The following is a 15,116-nucleotide window of genomic DNA, read 5'->3' as shown; positions in this document are numbered from 1 at the left end:
GACTCCAGATATCATAAGGGAAAGATGTTGCCACAGTGGGATTCTATTTCTGGAGACCTTGACTACTGACCTGTATTACTGATCTTCCCTTTTTCTTCAACTAGGCTACTGTGCTCAAATGCCAGTGCACTCTAGCATTTGATTACAGAATTCCATGTCTATCCCTATTTTCCCCAGTGATATCTTTAAGAGGAAATGAATTGCTAGGAGAATTTGGTCATTTGAGAATGTAAGCATCTGAGACACCAGCAAGGATTTGGAAAGGCCTTGCTGTGGATTATACACATTTGCTCTCCCTTCTCCTTCAGTGGCCAGTATAAGACTATGTCCTAGTCTTTCATGGCTCCTCAGACATGTTCATTGCACACACTGAGAGCTCCTTATATCCAGACATTCCCTCTGTAGTCTCCTTATATATTGCTCATCTGCCAGCTACCTCTGCCTCAAGGACTCTCTTTAGCCTTCACAACACCTCCATCACACTTCAGGCTCAGTGTGCTCCTCTTGTTCATGTATGCATCCTCCCTAATTTAATTCTCAGGTGAGAGATACTGTGTGCATACTCTTTCCCTTCTTCTCCTTACTAGGATGGGAGTTGTGATGGCATTAAAAGGGCTGTGTAAGGCAAATCTTACCCAGTCATGTTGGTGAAGCTTTTTGCCATGTGGATAGTGTCTCCACTTAAGAGAGTTGAAGCTAGAATGGGTGTGTGAACCAGCTTGAAAGAAAAGTAATTTGTTATCAAGCCTGTCAGGGAAACAGGACACATAATTTTCTTCAGTTCAAGGCAGAGGAGTTTTGAATCGGAAATGGTGAAGTGAATACTTCTTTTGGTTATAACATCTGTCCTTCTGAAGAATGACTTCATTAACTCAGTGAACATTATTATAATTAGTGTTCTTGAACTGAGAGACAGACCCATGCCAAATCATCTTAGGGCAGATTGTAGTATTTGCCAATTTATATACTTTTGAATTGCAATAGGTCAGTGAATTATTATAGAGTATTATTTTGCCAAATGTAAGGGAGAGCACACGTGTTCAGAGTGCTACCATGACTGCTTCTGGATTCCAGTTCCTGACTTTTTCTGTCTGGTTCCCTTCAGTTCAATCAAATTGGGATTGAAAATGAATTAACTATTCCAGCAGAAAAAAATACTGCAAAACAATAGTTGGTTTGCTGTCATTGCAGCATTTGAAATCTCCTGCCCCCCTCACACAAGATAATCTAGTACCCAAACTTTAAGCTGTTGACCAGACATAGAAATACAATACAGATAGGAGAAGAAATGACAGGAAAGAAGCCTGTCATTCTTCCCTAATGACCAGACCTATAGGACATAACTATACAGGTACGTGAGGTGCTAAGGGAGGGATCTCCATTAGGCACTGGCTTTGTAAGTTGCCTCATTGTAAAGAAGACTGAAATTTCTTCCTGTCTCTTTGAATTCCAAGCATTTGGGTGTTTCCCCCCCCACTCCAATCGGGGGAGTGAATTTAAAAAATACAAGGAGATTCCGATGGGTTGGGAAAACCTTTTCATTAAAAATAAATTTAAATCCCCTGAATTTGCCTACATGCCCTTCAGTGACTGTAAAACTTTGCCTTGCTGGGAGAAGCATCTCTGGAAACAATTGTAAAATGTTAGCAAATCCACCACAGGGATTCCCTCTGCTGTAATTCCATCCTCCACAGAACATATCTGTCTCTGTACACACAAGTCCCAGGACAGCTGCAAAGTCAGGCTAGCGGAAATTAAGTTCACAAATTAAGCTTCTGCAAAAATAGGAGCTGCATTCCAGATCTGAGGTTAATATCCAGAGTAAGGGCTGGGTTCTGACAGAAGCAAACCACCTGCAAATCAGCTTCCGATCAGTCTGTATTATACTAGTCCCCTTTGAGCAAAACACTCCAAATTTGCTAGGATCTGGAGATCTCACTCTCTTTTCAATCCAGAGATAGGGTGTCTGAGATATGGTAAGGGTGGTAAAGGGAAGCTTTTGTGACACACCAGGTTGGGGAATAGTTTACCGGGAGTATGATACCATGGGCTGCAAGGTCAAAATCCCAGTATTATTTTCCAGATTTACCAACATGGAATTCATGTCTGAAAATAAAGCAGGAAGGAAGATTCCCCAGAATCACTCATTCTGGCTTTTGTCTTCCTCTTAAGAAGAGAGCAGAAAAGGAAAAAAAAAAAAAAAGCTTTCTAGACCAGAAAGCCCTTGAAGGGCCACCCAGATGCTAACCAGAACAGCAGCACCTTCTCCCAGTGACCAGATGGCCAGCTGCTATCTCTGAAGGCTACAGCTATAGCCTATGTGTTGCTTGGCCCTTTCTCCTTGGCATTGTTTGAAGGCCCATGAATGTGTGCAGCTACTTGTGTATCTAGAGTGTTGAGGCTGGAATAACCCAGATGCCAGCCCAAACTGAGTATTACCCCTGATTCCTGAAACACACAGCTGTTGATGGGTTATAGCTCCTGGGGTTTTTCACCTGGGTCTAAGATGTGCTTTTCTTTGGGAAGAGCTTCTCAGCCCCAGTGCTGTGCCAGACTTCCTGATGCTGGCAGATTTCTGCCTCTGGAATTGTTCATTTGCTAAGCACATAATCTTAGTGACTTTAACATAAAAAGATGAAGGGCAAGTCCACTGTAAGCGTAGGGAAATAAGTGTGAAAGATCATTGTACAGGTGGTTTGGACAAGAGTGTTTTAACATCAGTAATTTTCACTTGTTGAAAAAAAAAAAATAATTGGAGAGATCAACTGTTTCTCTTCTTCATCCTTTGCAGATCACCAGATTAAAAATTGACAGAAACCCCTTCGCTAAAGGTTTCAGAGATTCTGGGAGAAACAGGTAAGAGGAGCTATTTTGTGTTTTCTCTTTCATCTGCTCCCTCCTTCCCTTGACACGTGCACAGGGCTTGTGTCTAAGGTCAAGGAAGGCATTTTGTGATCCTAATTAAGTTTTTACAGAAGAAGTTTGCTGTGATCTCATTCTTAGGGGAAGTAGAAGGCCTGCTTTACTTTGACTGAACAGATCCAGGGTGTAATGATGGGTTCCTTAGAGTATACTTTCCAGGTTAGCCAGCTACACTGAACCCCTTTTTTTTTTCAGAAGTCTCCTCCGGTGCTGCTCCTACCACTGCCTGGATCCGGCAGTCCCACACCTTGACAGAGGGCTTTAGATATTCTTAAACAACATATCTGTAAAGACAGCTTAATGCTTTCCCACTTGACAACAGCTTTTTCTGTGACTATTTTTTTGCTGTCATCTGTTTAATTTCCTGTTCACTGCTACTTCAGCACCTTTTCTGTTACTGCTACCTTCAAGGCTGTTTTCATTTGTATGTATGCTTTTTTTGGTGGTTTTTAAGGTTTTTTTCCTTCTTCCTATGGAATAATTTATATATTTATGCTCACACTGCTGTGTCCAAAGAATTAGGTAAAATAACTTTTTAAAAAAACTTTTTAAGATACTGTAGAGTCTCTTAATAAATGTTTCTTTTTTACTAAAGAAAGAACAAAGACAAAAATGGGGTATTACAGATAGTAAAACAGACATAGGTCACAAGATAACACTGCAAAATAATGAAAGTTATAGGACAGGGAACCTAGACACTGTGCTTGTTCATTATTCTATGTAGAGCTGGCTGAAGGGCATTTTTAAATTTTAATTTTCACAGGAAATTCCATAACTTGGAGAACAAATGCTTGCCTTATATTAGGGAAAAAAAACCAAAACCAGTTTCTGATAGGTTTGCAAGATGAAGGTGCAAAAATGTTCAGGTTTCAAATTATTTCAGTTTTTCTCCAGTGATGTCAAATTGCTTCATTTTAACTGTGTTGCTGCATTTTGTCAGTATTTTTAATGAAAACATTAAGTAGAACAACTTAAAAATTATTTAGAATATGTTGTATTTTAACAGCACAATGATAAAACAGAAATTTAATTAAAAAAATCTTCTGTATTAGTAAAATACACTACAGAATTACCAAAAAATAGTAAGAAAGTCCAAATAAAAAATTTCAACTTTTCCTGCCACTCACGAATCCAGCAGAGTCTGCAGGAGATTTAAATATTTCAGATCTAAATTCCTTTAAGTAAATGTGACAAAGGCTTTAAACATTAAATTGATTACAAGAAGCCTAGGGCTGTAAAGTGAGGCTCCGAGTGTGCAGACCAGAGTGAAAGTCATGTTCATAGTCCTCATTTGCAGTCCCCATGGGCACTGTAGTTCAGTTTTCACTTGCGTGTTCCTCTTGTGTATGTTCACCAGGACCATTGCCTTACCCAGGGTTTGGATGGGAAGTGTTCAGTGACCGGGCACCTGCCCCATGTTTCCTGTCACCCTTTCCAGTGCCTGGGCTCTCCATGGTCACAAAGATGATGTCCTACTGACCTAGTGACTTCGTAGCTCAGCTCCTCTAGTCTCATCTTGTGATAGATATGCAAAAAAAAGATGATACAGCCCTTATTTAATTTCCTCTGCGAGCATTATTTCTGACCCTTGAGACATATGTGACTTCTTTTCTGCTCTCCTCTCCTGTGGGGGGAAAGCTGTATCTGCCCCGGGTATGAGGCCTTCCCTGTGTGCAAAGGTGCAGCTGCGGTGGAGGTTGGGCTTAGAAGAGGGATTGATGCACTTCCAGGTACATGGTGGGCTAGATTAACATGGAAGGCATTAATAAGGTCCTAGCCCAGTGAATCTGGACAGTTTCCTAAAAAGGTTGGGAATTACTGATCTTTGTAGCTCATTGATTTAAGAAAGAGCAGGAAATTGCTACACGACTGCAGCTGTGGGGAGGGCTCAGTAAGGCTCTCTGCTGATGTAAAGAGGAATTAAAATCTTTAAGGTATTACACATCAAAGAGAGCAGCCTGAGGCTTTAGGAAGAAAAAACAGGCGAAGGTATTTGCAAGCATATATAGCAGTCAGGCGCCTGCCTCACAAGCAGTGGTCTGGCTAAGGTTGTGTTGCTGTTGTCAGCTAGCAGAGGACACTTTAAGTCTCAGCTGCTCTCTTTAGAGAGGACATGTACATAGATAAACACGTGGGAGGGGGAAAAGCATTAAGATCCAAAGTATGTGTGGAAAGGACTCTCCAAATGGGACATTTTCTTAACTGTGCTGGCCTTCTCCCTTTGTGACTTTAAAATCTCCTCAGGATTGGTGGTCAACCTGAGTGGGGGTCATGATGCTCTGTGGCTTCCCACATCGTCGCCACTTTGTTCAGCTACAGTGTACCAGGCTGTAGGTGGAGAACATTGCACTGAAAATGTAGGCCTTCTTTGAAGCAGAAACAGGGTAATTTGAAAAGAAACTATTTGTGAAGCAGGCAAGTGTGGTATATGTCCAAGAGATTTTCTCTTCAAGGGCTTAAAGAAAAAAAAACATGGCATCATCAGGAACCACAGAATATCTGAGGCTGCTCTAGGTTTTCATATTCCAAGCAGCATTAGAATACAGAATTGGACCCATGGCTAGACTTTGCCAGTAACTGGTGGAGAAAAAATCCAAAAAAACAATGGAAAAATGGTGTGAGATGAGGATCTCGTAGGCCACTTAATTTGTAGGACATTTCCTTTCTGCTTTGGGTGGAGTTTTTTCATAAAATGGAGAGTGATGTTTTTCCTTCTCTTAGTTCTTATTCCAATATTGTTTCACTGTTGTTGCAAGCTGCAGAAATTATCTTCTACTTCCATCAGCTCACAGCCTTCCCATATGGTTCCCTATGACTGTGGTCTCCCTTCACTGGTACAAGAGACTGCTGAAAACGTGCTGCTCTGGGACACCTCATCATTATGTAGCTGCCTTCTACAGATCTGGGGGAGTGATCTTTTCATGGATCCCTTTTCATGATCCATGATCACGATCATGATCCATGATCTTTTCATGATCTTTTCATGATTCCCTTCTTGCATCTCCACCTTGTGTGCATGGTGGTCTCCCTTCACCACTTACTGCCTCAGTCTTTGTGCTGGGAGAAGGATAGTGAGGTATTTCAGCTGGAAGGATGCAAGCAGCTCAGCAGCTGGACATTGTTTTGCAGTCTTTGAGAGCTCAAACCATGTTAATTAATGGTGTTCAGCAGTGTCACCAATAGCCTTGATAGCTTAGGGAGTTAGCTTCTGTTAGAAGGATGAGTCTTAATTCCTGATTCTTAGAGATTCCCTCTATGTGATTTTTGATCCCTCTTTCCTTTATCTGTAAAAGCACATGATGCATCTGTAGAAGTAAAACAAGAGAACTGGTCCTGGAGATGAAAGGATACCTGTGTAATGTACACAAAAGGCAGGTATTACTTGGTTGCTTCCCCAAACTTCAAGAGATTGAGAACCAGAGTTTTTATCATGTGGGGCTCAGCTAGCCAAATGTTTGGGCAGTGAGGGTGCAGGTTTAATGACACAGAGCCTATTTTTGGAGACCAAGTAAAGTTCATTTGACAGTGGGATGCTTGTGGGAGCTCCTTATCTAGGAGGAAGACAGAAGGGACAACCATCAGGAAACCCAGCAGGGTGTGGGAATAAAACAAACTAAGATGAAGGCAAGCAACAGCATTTTCAGATGTGGGCAGCTGAGGTGGATAACAGTTGTTTGTGTTGGAAACAGTCTTTGAGCTTTTGTGTAGGGTAAGAGAGCCAGAAGGGTGCTTGGAGCCAATAGTTTGGCTTCCCCAGTGAACAATGAAACGATGACCTGAATCCTGAGTGCAGCAGGAATGGCAAGGTCGGCCATATGGGATGGATTATGGAGGTGCACAGATAGCTCATACATCTTTTTTCATTTTTCAGACAATGGAACTGTTTCATTTATTGCCTATTATTAAAACTTTATAGCACTAAAAATAAAAAAATGAATGAAAAAGAGAGAGCGAATTTTGGATACCTTTTAAAGGACTGACCTTATTAAAATAAAGCTGGCAGTGAGTCCTCTCTGATAGGTTGGTTTTTTTTGTCCTTCATAAAGATAGTGTGAGAAGGGAGAGTTTATGGCCTGATTGACAGTTTGAAGTAAATTTTTCAGTGCAGCTCTTCGGAAGAGACAGTGGATGCCACATGGATAATGTTCAGCACACTTGGTACCAGCAGCTATTACCAAACCTCAGAGGAAGTTGCTGAAATTTTGGAAATGCTGACAACAATTCTTTTTTTGTCAGCACTTATTTCTGTCCCAAAATGTCTCTTCCTTGGCCAGGTGGGGTTTGTTTTCCCTCCAAGAGGCTGGAACACACACACAATAGCACTCCAATATTTCTGCTAACTAGGAGAACATTACCTTTCTGTCCTGTGGTGGAGGTCTGTGATGTGACTCTGGATATCTTGGTGCCACATTGATGACATAAATGATGATGCTCTGGGATAGAGGGGATGTTAGAGTTGACAGTGACAGAGCTGCTAGATTCCCACCCCTTATCCCACCATTTCTTTACAAAAATAAGAAAAAAAATTTTGAAAGATTAGGGATAAAGCTGTGAAATCAGTCATGCAACAGTGTTTTTTTGTGCCTGCACATTATTTTTCTGAAATACTTGACACATAAGGTTGTATTTGCCTAACAGGTTAACACAAGAGGCTGCTGTCTTGTGGATCTTGTCTGATGTGTGGAATCTGGAAGTTCAGTAAGGATGTGTTCTGCTTAGGCGCTGTTTCAGAAACACCCACAACATTTTTTTTTTCCTTCCCAAAGATTTAAAAAAAAAATCACAACAGCACAAAGCAGGGGAGAAAAATGATCTGGTATACAGGGACCTAAATTTTTGTGTAAGAGAACTGGACGTAACTGAACTCTGTCACACACATTCTCAGGAAGTGTGTTTTGTAATGCATGTTTAACATGTGCACACCTCTGGGAGAGTAAAGGACAGGACATTTGGGGCAGGAAGAGAAAAAAAGATGAAAGAGGTGGCTTTAAGCCAGCTGTGGAGTTTGACTTCTATTCTTCAGGTACCTGTGTCTGCAGTGCTACCCAGAGCATTACATGGCAATCTGTGAGTCTGGTGAAGCCAGCGTTGCTGTCAGCAGTGGTTGTGTGAAAAGGGGAGAGTGACAGGAGCTGAGTAAAAGGACTGTTCAAGACATGCTTCTCCAGGGGCATGGCATTCCTCCTTTCATGGACATAAGGGGCAGGCTGCACTCATTGCTGCCATTTACCCTCTGTGCGCTCAAAGGCACAGTGGGGTCCAGCTCCTGAAAGCAGGATATTGTTCCTGATTTGCTCTTTTATTTCATATTTTTGTTATCTCCTGACTATTTTCTTCTTTCCTGTTCCTTTAGAAGTTCAAATTTATATGGTACTTGCAAGAACTGTATTGTTACAAAGGGAAGTGGTAGACAGAAAAGTAGAAACTTTGAACTGTGAGCAAGCTGAGCTGATGCTGGCTCCAGGCAGAGGCAGGGGTAATAACTTTAAGCTGCCTTTACTGTTTTCTTGAGCCACCTCCTGTTAGGGGTTGGATTTTACTGGAAGGGAGTCCTGAGAGCACAGCTAGAAGTCATGTGCTGGTGAAGAGTGGGGTTATGTGCAAGGGGATTTAATGACTGAGCTGGACTGTGAGAACGTGGGTTTTAGTAAGCTGGCCTACCTACTTCCCCACCAAATCCTGGTGGCAGACACGGAGCAGCTGGATTAGCACAGCTGGAACTTTCAGTCTGTGTGTCTGGATGTATTACTTGGTTTAATCAAGACAAATCCTCTCAACAGTAGGTCTTGTTGCATTGTGATTTGCTCAGGGCATTTTGTGCCTGCTGGGTATATTATGGCAGCAGAAAGTACTCCCTCAGTTTTTGGGCTGGGGATCATTTATGGTGCTACAAAAAAGCACCTGGATGCATGTGTTGAGAAGCAGATGGAGTCTGAACATGTCTGACTTTCTCATATAGATAGTAGATGAAATCCTGGGGGTGGATCCAGTGGTCAAAAAGTTGCTTTTGCACACAGAGCCCAGCTTAGCAGATGGGTTCACATTCTGTGCTGCCTTGTCTCTGAGCTCCATGAGCTGGCAAAGGCCAGTGTATTAACCAAATAGTTTTGTTGCAATGTGCTCAGCACTAGTGTGAGACTGCTATGCAGAGATGTCTTCTGTTTCTACTTCTAACAGCTTAGCAGCTAATAAACACCATGCAACAACCTCTCTTCTAAACCTTCTCTTAAAATATAGAGTTTGGTTTGCCAACTCCAGTGTATTTAAAGCATCCGAGCTTCCGGGGAGACTTTGGAAAGTTAACTGAGTGAGTGAAGGCACGTGCAGAAAGACATTTTCAGAAGCAAAAGGCAGCTCCAGTATCAGCTCAACATCTGACGAGAGGCTCTGGGGATGTTAGAGCCTTTTGCATTGAAAGGGGATATGTTCTCACATTTGACGAAGCATCTGTAGTCGTGTTCAGTCAGTGTGAGGGCTATAACCTACTGCTGGAAAACAGGCAGGGGAAGGCAAGGAATGGGCAACACAGTAATGTGCTGCTTCCACGTGGGACAGCCTTTCCTGGGAAGAAACTCCAGGGGATTGTCTGATAAAGAGCATGAGGGTCCTTCCCTGACAATGCACCTCTGTCCTCACTAAGCCTCTGTAGTTATACACATTCAGAAGAGCTCTACCATTTTGTGGTGAAAATAAGAACCAATCTGAGACCCCTGCCCTTCAAGAGGAAAAGTTCCCACTTGATTTTTGGCTTTTTCTCTTTGGTACAGTCACTGCTTGTTACTTGTGTCACTACTCCTTTGGTGAGTTAAGAGCCCAAATCAGAGATGCCACTGATCTTTTATAAAATACCTCTTCTGCAATTCTCGTTGAAGTCCAAAACCAAGGAGATTCCATTTTGGATGGCTTCCCATAGCACTCCAAAGCAATGTCTAGAACTAGAGGAGGCAGAGAAAGGCAATTCATAAAATCCTTCTGACTCTGAAGGCTGAATCCCAGACCTCCCTTATTTGCATCACACCTTGTATCCACAAAGTGTGTAAAGCCTGCTCTATGATAAAGAATGCCTCGAGGAGCTGAGAAACATAGAATCATAGAACTGGCTGGGTTGGAAGGGACCTCAGAGATCATCAAGTCCAACCCTTGATCCACTGCCGCTGCAGTTACCAGCCCATGGCACTGAGTGCCACATCCAGTCTCTTTTTAAATATCTCCAGGGACGGAGAATCCACCACTTCCCGGGGCAGCCCCTGTGTCCCCTGGAGAATAGACAGAGACATTGGGATCCTTGTTAAAAAAAGAGAGGGGTGCTGGAAGGCTGTTAGGAGCTTCTGAATTCTGGGCTGTGGAAATGTCATTTTACTCCAGTGGCTAGCACCTGTGCAGGAAGGCCCGCTTGAGGAATTCACAGATGCCAAGGTGACATTTTGGTGGTCGCTGGCAGCCTGTCAAGGGAGTTCAGAGCCCTCTTTCCCCAGCACTAATACCCTTGCCAGCTGACTGACATTCCTCTCTTGTTTTATTTTCATTTCACAGGACAGGGCTGGAGGCCATTATGGAGACCTATGCCTTCTGGAGGCCCCCTGTGCGCACTCTCACTTTTGAAGACTTCACTACTATGCAGAAGCAGCAGGGTGAGTGTACGAAGGCCACGAAAGAGGAGGAGAAAAGGGTCTATGAGCAGCAGTGCACTCAGCTGTGTGTCTGGTGGCTGGGTTGGAGGGTCAGGGGACAAGTCCCTGCACCTTGTTGAGCTCTTGACTGCTGTTGAAGGACACTGAGCAGAAAGGGGAGATGGAAATGGTGGATAGGCCTTGCCTTGTGAAGTGCAGTGCAACCACTTCATCCCCCTGGTGTTCCTGGTGCAGCTGAGAGCTAGGAGAAGAACCAGGAAGGAGTGAAGGGTTGGGAGAACCAGGCCAAGGACACAACATGAGTTAAGTGTGCAGAGAGCACAGAGGGACCAAGGAAACACTCCAGCACATCAGAGATGTTCTCTATTTACAGTTAGAATTTGGCATTTGTGTGGCAGTACAAGTGAAAGGCACCTGTGTACTCTGGAAGATTTAGGAGACCAGAAATGTGCCTCCCTCCAGGATCATGCTGGCTCATTTACAAAACCTGATGGCCTTGCTGGAGAAAGTTTGTTAGCACAAAGCTGGGAAGAATTATTGGGTAGGGCAAGTGTTTTGTGCTTCTTTATGCTGTGTTCTCTCATAGCATCTGCCCTTTACATCTCTCACTTGTTAAGTAGGGGTTTTATCTCTGGTTTCAGACTGTGTTACTTTTTTTTTTTTTCATTGCAGCTATTTCTAGTTAAAACCACAGTGGTCACTGGGAAGAGAGGTACTAGTACCTAGAGGTACTAGGTACTAGGGTACTTCTTTTATTCCAGTATAAGTGAAAGAAATCACACAAAGCCATGTTCAAATGTTATACCTGTGAAATTAAACAATCAAAACTGAAAGCATGCCCTGTGTGGCAGATTCCCCAGCCTCTCATATCTGAGCTTGAAATCACCCAAAAATTTCTCTCTGGACCTCAAATACATCTGGGGACAGTGTGGTCTGCTCTAGAGGGAGGACAGCAGCAGTGCAGTGCAGGAGAAATTTTGCACAAGTTCAGGGGCTTGTGTCAAGGAACGCTTGCAGTAAGGTGTGCAGTCAGAGATGAGTTAAAACAGGGATTCAGAAGTGTTTTCATCAGCCACCTAAATAGAAACATTACAGCCTCTCCTCCCTCTCAGGGTTGCTGAAGCAGCCTTCCTCCTCTGTCTGACCCCCTATTCTGGCTCACACGCCTCCCCTCCCCTCCCATTGGTTATCACATAACATCCTAGTGGCAAGTCCAGCTATTGCTTACATGGTAAGGTAATATTAGCAAAGGAAAATATTTAATGTATTTTTAGCTTGTTTTAATATAGTTTGGCAGCTGAAAAACCAGGAAGCAAGCCAGTACCTTGTGACCAGCCAGCTCTGTGCAGACCACCACCATCATACCACAGACCACTAGGTTTAGGATGGCCCTTTAATAAAGTTGTATCCACAGGTCAGTCTCAAAACTTAGTGCTCACTACAAAACAGTGTTCTTGAGCTCTACATTTAGCCATTCACAACAGCCTCAAGATAGTAAATCAGAAATATTCCCTCCACCATAATACTCACTTCTGCAGTAGTTGCTGTAGCAAGCTGACCCAGCAGAGATAGGTACAAAGCCAAGGTGCAAACATAAACTATTTATTTATGTCTGCTGGGAAAGGCCCCAGGGGCCAGCACAAATACACTGGTCTGGAGATGTGGGAATTGCTGGCAGAAAGAGCAAGAAGTGCTGAGGTGGCTTAAAACTATACGTGATTCTTCCCTCCAAACCTAAGACAACCAGAACATAAAGTGCCCAAATCTCTCTTTCCTTTCTTTCAAGCACATGAACTGTGTGACAGATGAGTAGCTCACTGCTGTTTAAGAGCTGGCTTCAGCATAACCTATTGTATCTCAGATGCTCTGAGCCTTAGCCAGTTTTAATGTAAGAGACTCTCCTGGGACTCTACTCCTCTCTCCCAGCTGAAGCTTCAGTGCTCTGAGCTGTGTGGTATTATCTGATACTCTGGATCTTTATGTATTGGAAATGTTCAGGGTATTATTTTAATAAACAGACATTTTAATTCTTCATTATGCCGCTATCTCCAAAGCTGGGTGAGTATGTGGCATTTCTGAATAAACATTTTAGGAATTGCAAGCCTCCATTTTATTCCTTGAACTGTTAGTCAGGATACCTCACTGGGGCTGCCAGAGCCTTTTGGGACTAGATGGGTACACTGAAGCTTAAGAGGACTGCAAACTGCAGAGAGACAAGGTGAGAGCTACAAAAGGGACAACATACCTAGGAAGAAATATCATTGATGAGGACCAAGTTGTGGTTGTTCAGCCTGGTAAGGGGAGAAAGAGTACATAATAGTACTGAAGATGCTGTCTGTGCTAGATAGGAAAAAAGCAATTATATGAAGACTACTGAAGTGCTGAAACAGATGTCCTGTAGGAACTGTGGAATTCAGCCTTGGTTTTCTAGAAGTGAGTCCCCCTTATTGTGGTAGAAAAAATTATGCTTTCTGGAGCAGAATCTTGAGACTTCAGCAGTGTGAATATGGTGCCTTAGGTGCTTTCCAGATGGATTTTTGTCTGCTATGGGTTGGTATGGATTCTTAGCTCTTCTTTTGCCACTTTCTAATTTTTTAATGAAATAAAAGTGTTACCTGCCTTTTCCAAAACAGATTTGTCAGACAAGTCCAACTGAATTAATTTGTTAAGTCAGAGATTTGACTGATGGAAATAACTCCATAGGTGTGATGTATTTTTGTAGAGCATTTAACTTATTGCCACGTGTGAGCTTGGAAAAGTTAGTATTTTGCATGTATTAGGAAAGGAGTAGCTGACTGATCTCAAAGCTGATGTGATATATGTGAAAACACCATTCAGTAGGAACAGTCCCAGTGTTGCTTTACAGAGACTGGTTCCAGTAATAATGTGTCCAGGTCTAAAAGAAACACTGCAGCTGCTAGAAGGCACAGATCTCATTCAGACTGCAAAGTGGTCAGTAATGATGGGGGCAAAGGTATGAAGGGCAGTAGAGATTGCTTGGTAACCTGTATGCATCCAAACAAATTGTGGCTTTTAGTTCAGCCAGATGCAATATCATATGTCCAGGAACAAAACATAGGACATAATATTCACCAAGTGTGATGGAAACTGTTGGTACTGACAAGAACTTGGAGGTGCCAGTGGATAAGCCAATGCACATACAAGGGACAGTGTATGTTATATTGTGATAAAAAAGGACATGCAGTCTCTAGTATAGGGGAAAAAAAAAAAAGTGGTAAATAGTGCAGAGACAATTTCCTAGCTGTAAACTGAGCCTACAATATAGTCTGCTACTGTATGTATTTTTAAAGGCTAGAAATAGACTGAAGAAGATTCAAGGAAAAAAAAAGTAGATTGATTTTTTTGGAGAAGATGCCTAAGAATAGAAGCTCAGTTTGCAGGTTAATCAAAAAGATGAGGTACTGAATCTTTACAGTCCATATGATCTTGCAGAGAGAAGAATGCATGGTAGCTTTGTATCATTCACTGTCAATAGGTTCTTCTGACTGTAAATTCCATGGTTTTGTGACACAACTGTTGGAACATGCTTCATTATGGTGGATTTGATTTCACTGCTCTAAGTGAAAATTCTCTTTCTGTGAGATGTTCCGGGATAAGGAGAACAGGAGTTCCCCCTCATCTATCTTCTTAATATAATTATTTTTTTGCAGGTTTTTATGTCCCTCTTCTGTGTTTCTCCCACTGAACAGTGCCAGTCATTTATTTTCTCTTCAAGTGGAAAGTTTTCCAGGTCCTTAATAATTTGTTTAATAACAAGCCTGTTCAGACTATTCCAGATGCATCCACATGATACACTTATCTAAAGGTATTATAATTTTTTCCACATTTCTCCCATTCAACATGTATCCCAGTGCTTTGCTTATTTGTTTGGCCCAAGCTGTACAATGATCAAGGGCCACAGTGACATACCAAATTGATACTCAGCACACTGGATGCAGCTGTTTCATACAGGGATTAAATAACTTTCTAATCTACATAATGATAGGTTTCAGCTGCTACACAAACTGGAGTGCCTGATATCACAGCCGGTCTGGTGTGGCTGACTCTGTTAGTCCATCAGCTTCATTTGCACATGTCGCTGGTGGAGTAAAGTTCATCAGTAAGTCCCTACAGGTCTGTGACCTTAGTGGTCACCAAATTGCCCTCCCAAGCAGAAGAAAATGTCATTTCTGTCAGTGAAATCTCTGACCTGAATATAAAGCCTGGTTTTTGGAACACAGAATACAAAAAATCATTTCAGCTTTAAAAGGGCAAGCACCACACAATCATGGCAGATCTGCAGCCAGTTTGAAAAAAAGAAAAGTCCTATTGAACAAAAACTCTTTAAAAAATATTCAGAAAGCATCAGTCCAGGAGAGGCTGACCTTCAGGAGAATGATGTCACCAGCTTTGCAGTCTAGTGATTATTAGGGAAAAAGGGGGGCTTGGAATTATTGGATGCACATGGCAGTGAGATGTGGGGAAAGCCAAGAATCTATTAAAGTCTTTAATTGGAGTATATTTTTGAAACTTAGATTGAACCTCTTCCAGATTCTCATTATT

The 15,116-nt window shown here is 42.3% G+C and overlaps 1 protein-coding gene across 1 annotated transcript in view; it reads left to right on the top strand.

Annotated features, from left to right (window-relative positions):
• Positions 1-15,116, top strand: part of TBX15 (T-box transcription factor 15) — a 92,372-nt gene that overhangs the window by 64,965 nt on the left and 12,291 nt on the right. Inside the window, exons 6-7 of the mRNA XM_071761343.1 lie at positions 2,792-2,856; positions 10,456-10,553. Coding sequence (XP_071617444.1) covers positions 2,792-2,856; positions 10,456-10,553 — 163 coding nt within the window. The remainder of the gene's footprint in view (positions 1-2,791; positions 2,857-10,455; positions 10,554-15,116) is intronic.

The sequence above is a fragment of the Heliangelus exortis genome, chromosome 1 (assembly GCF_036169615.1).
Source record: "Heliangelus exortis chromosome 1, bHelExo1.hap1, whole genome shotgun sequence".
NCBI lineage: Eukaryota > Metazoa > Chordata > Aves > Apodiformes > Trochilidae > Heliangelus > Heliangelus exortis.
Note: the sequence above shows the minus strand (reverse complement) of the source record. Positions and strands in the feature narration are given on the sequence as shown.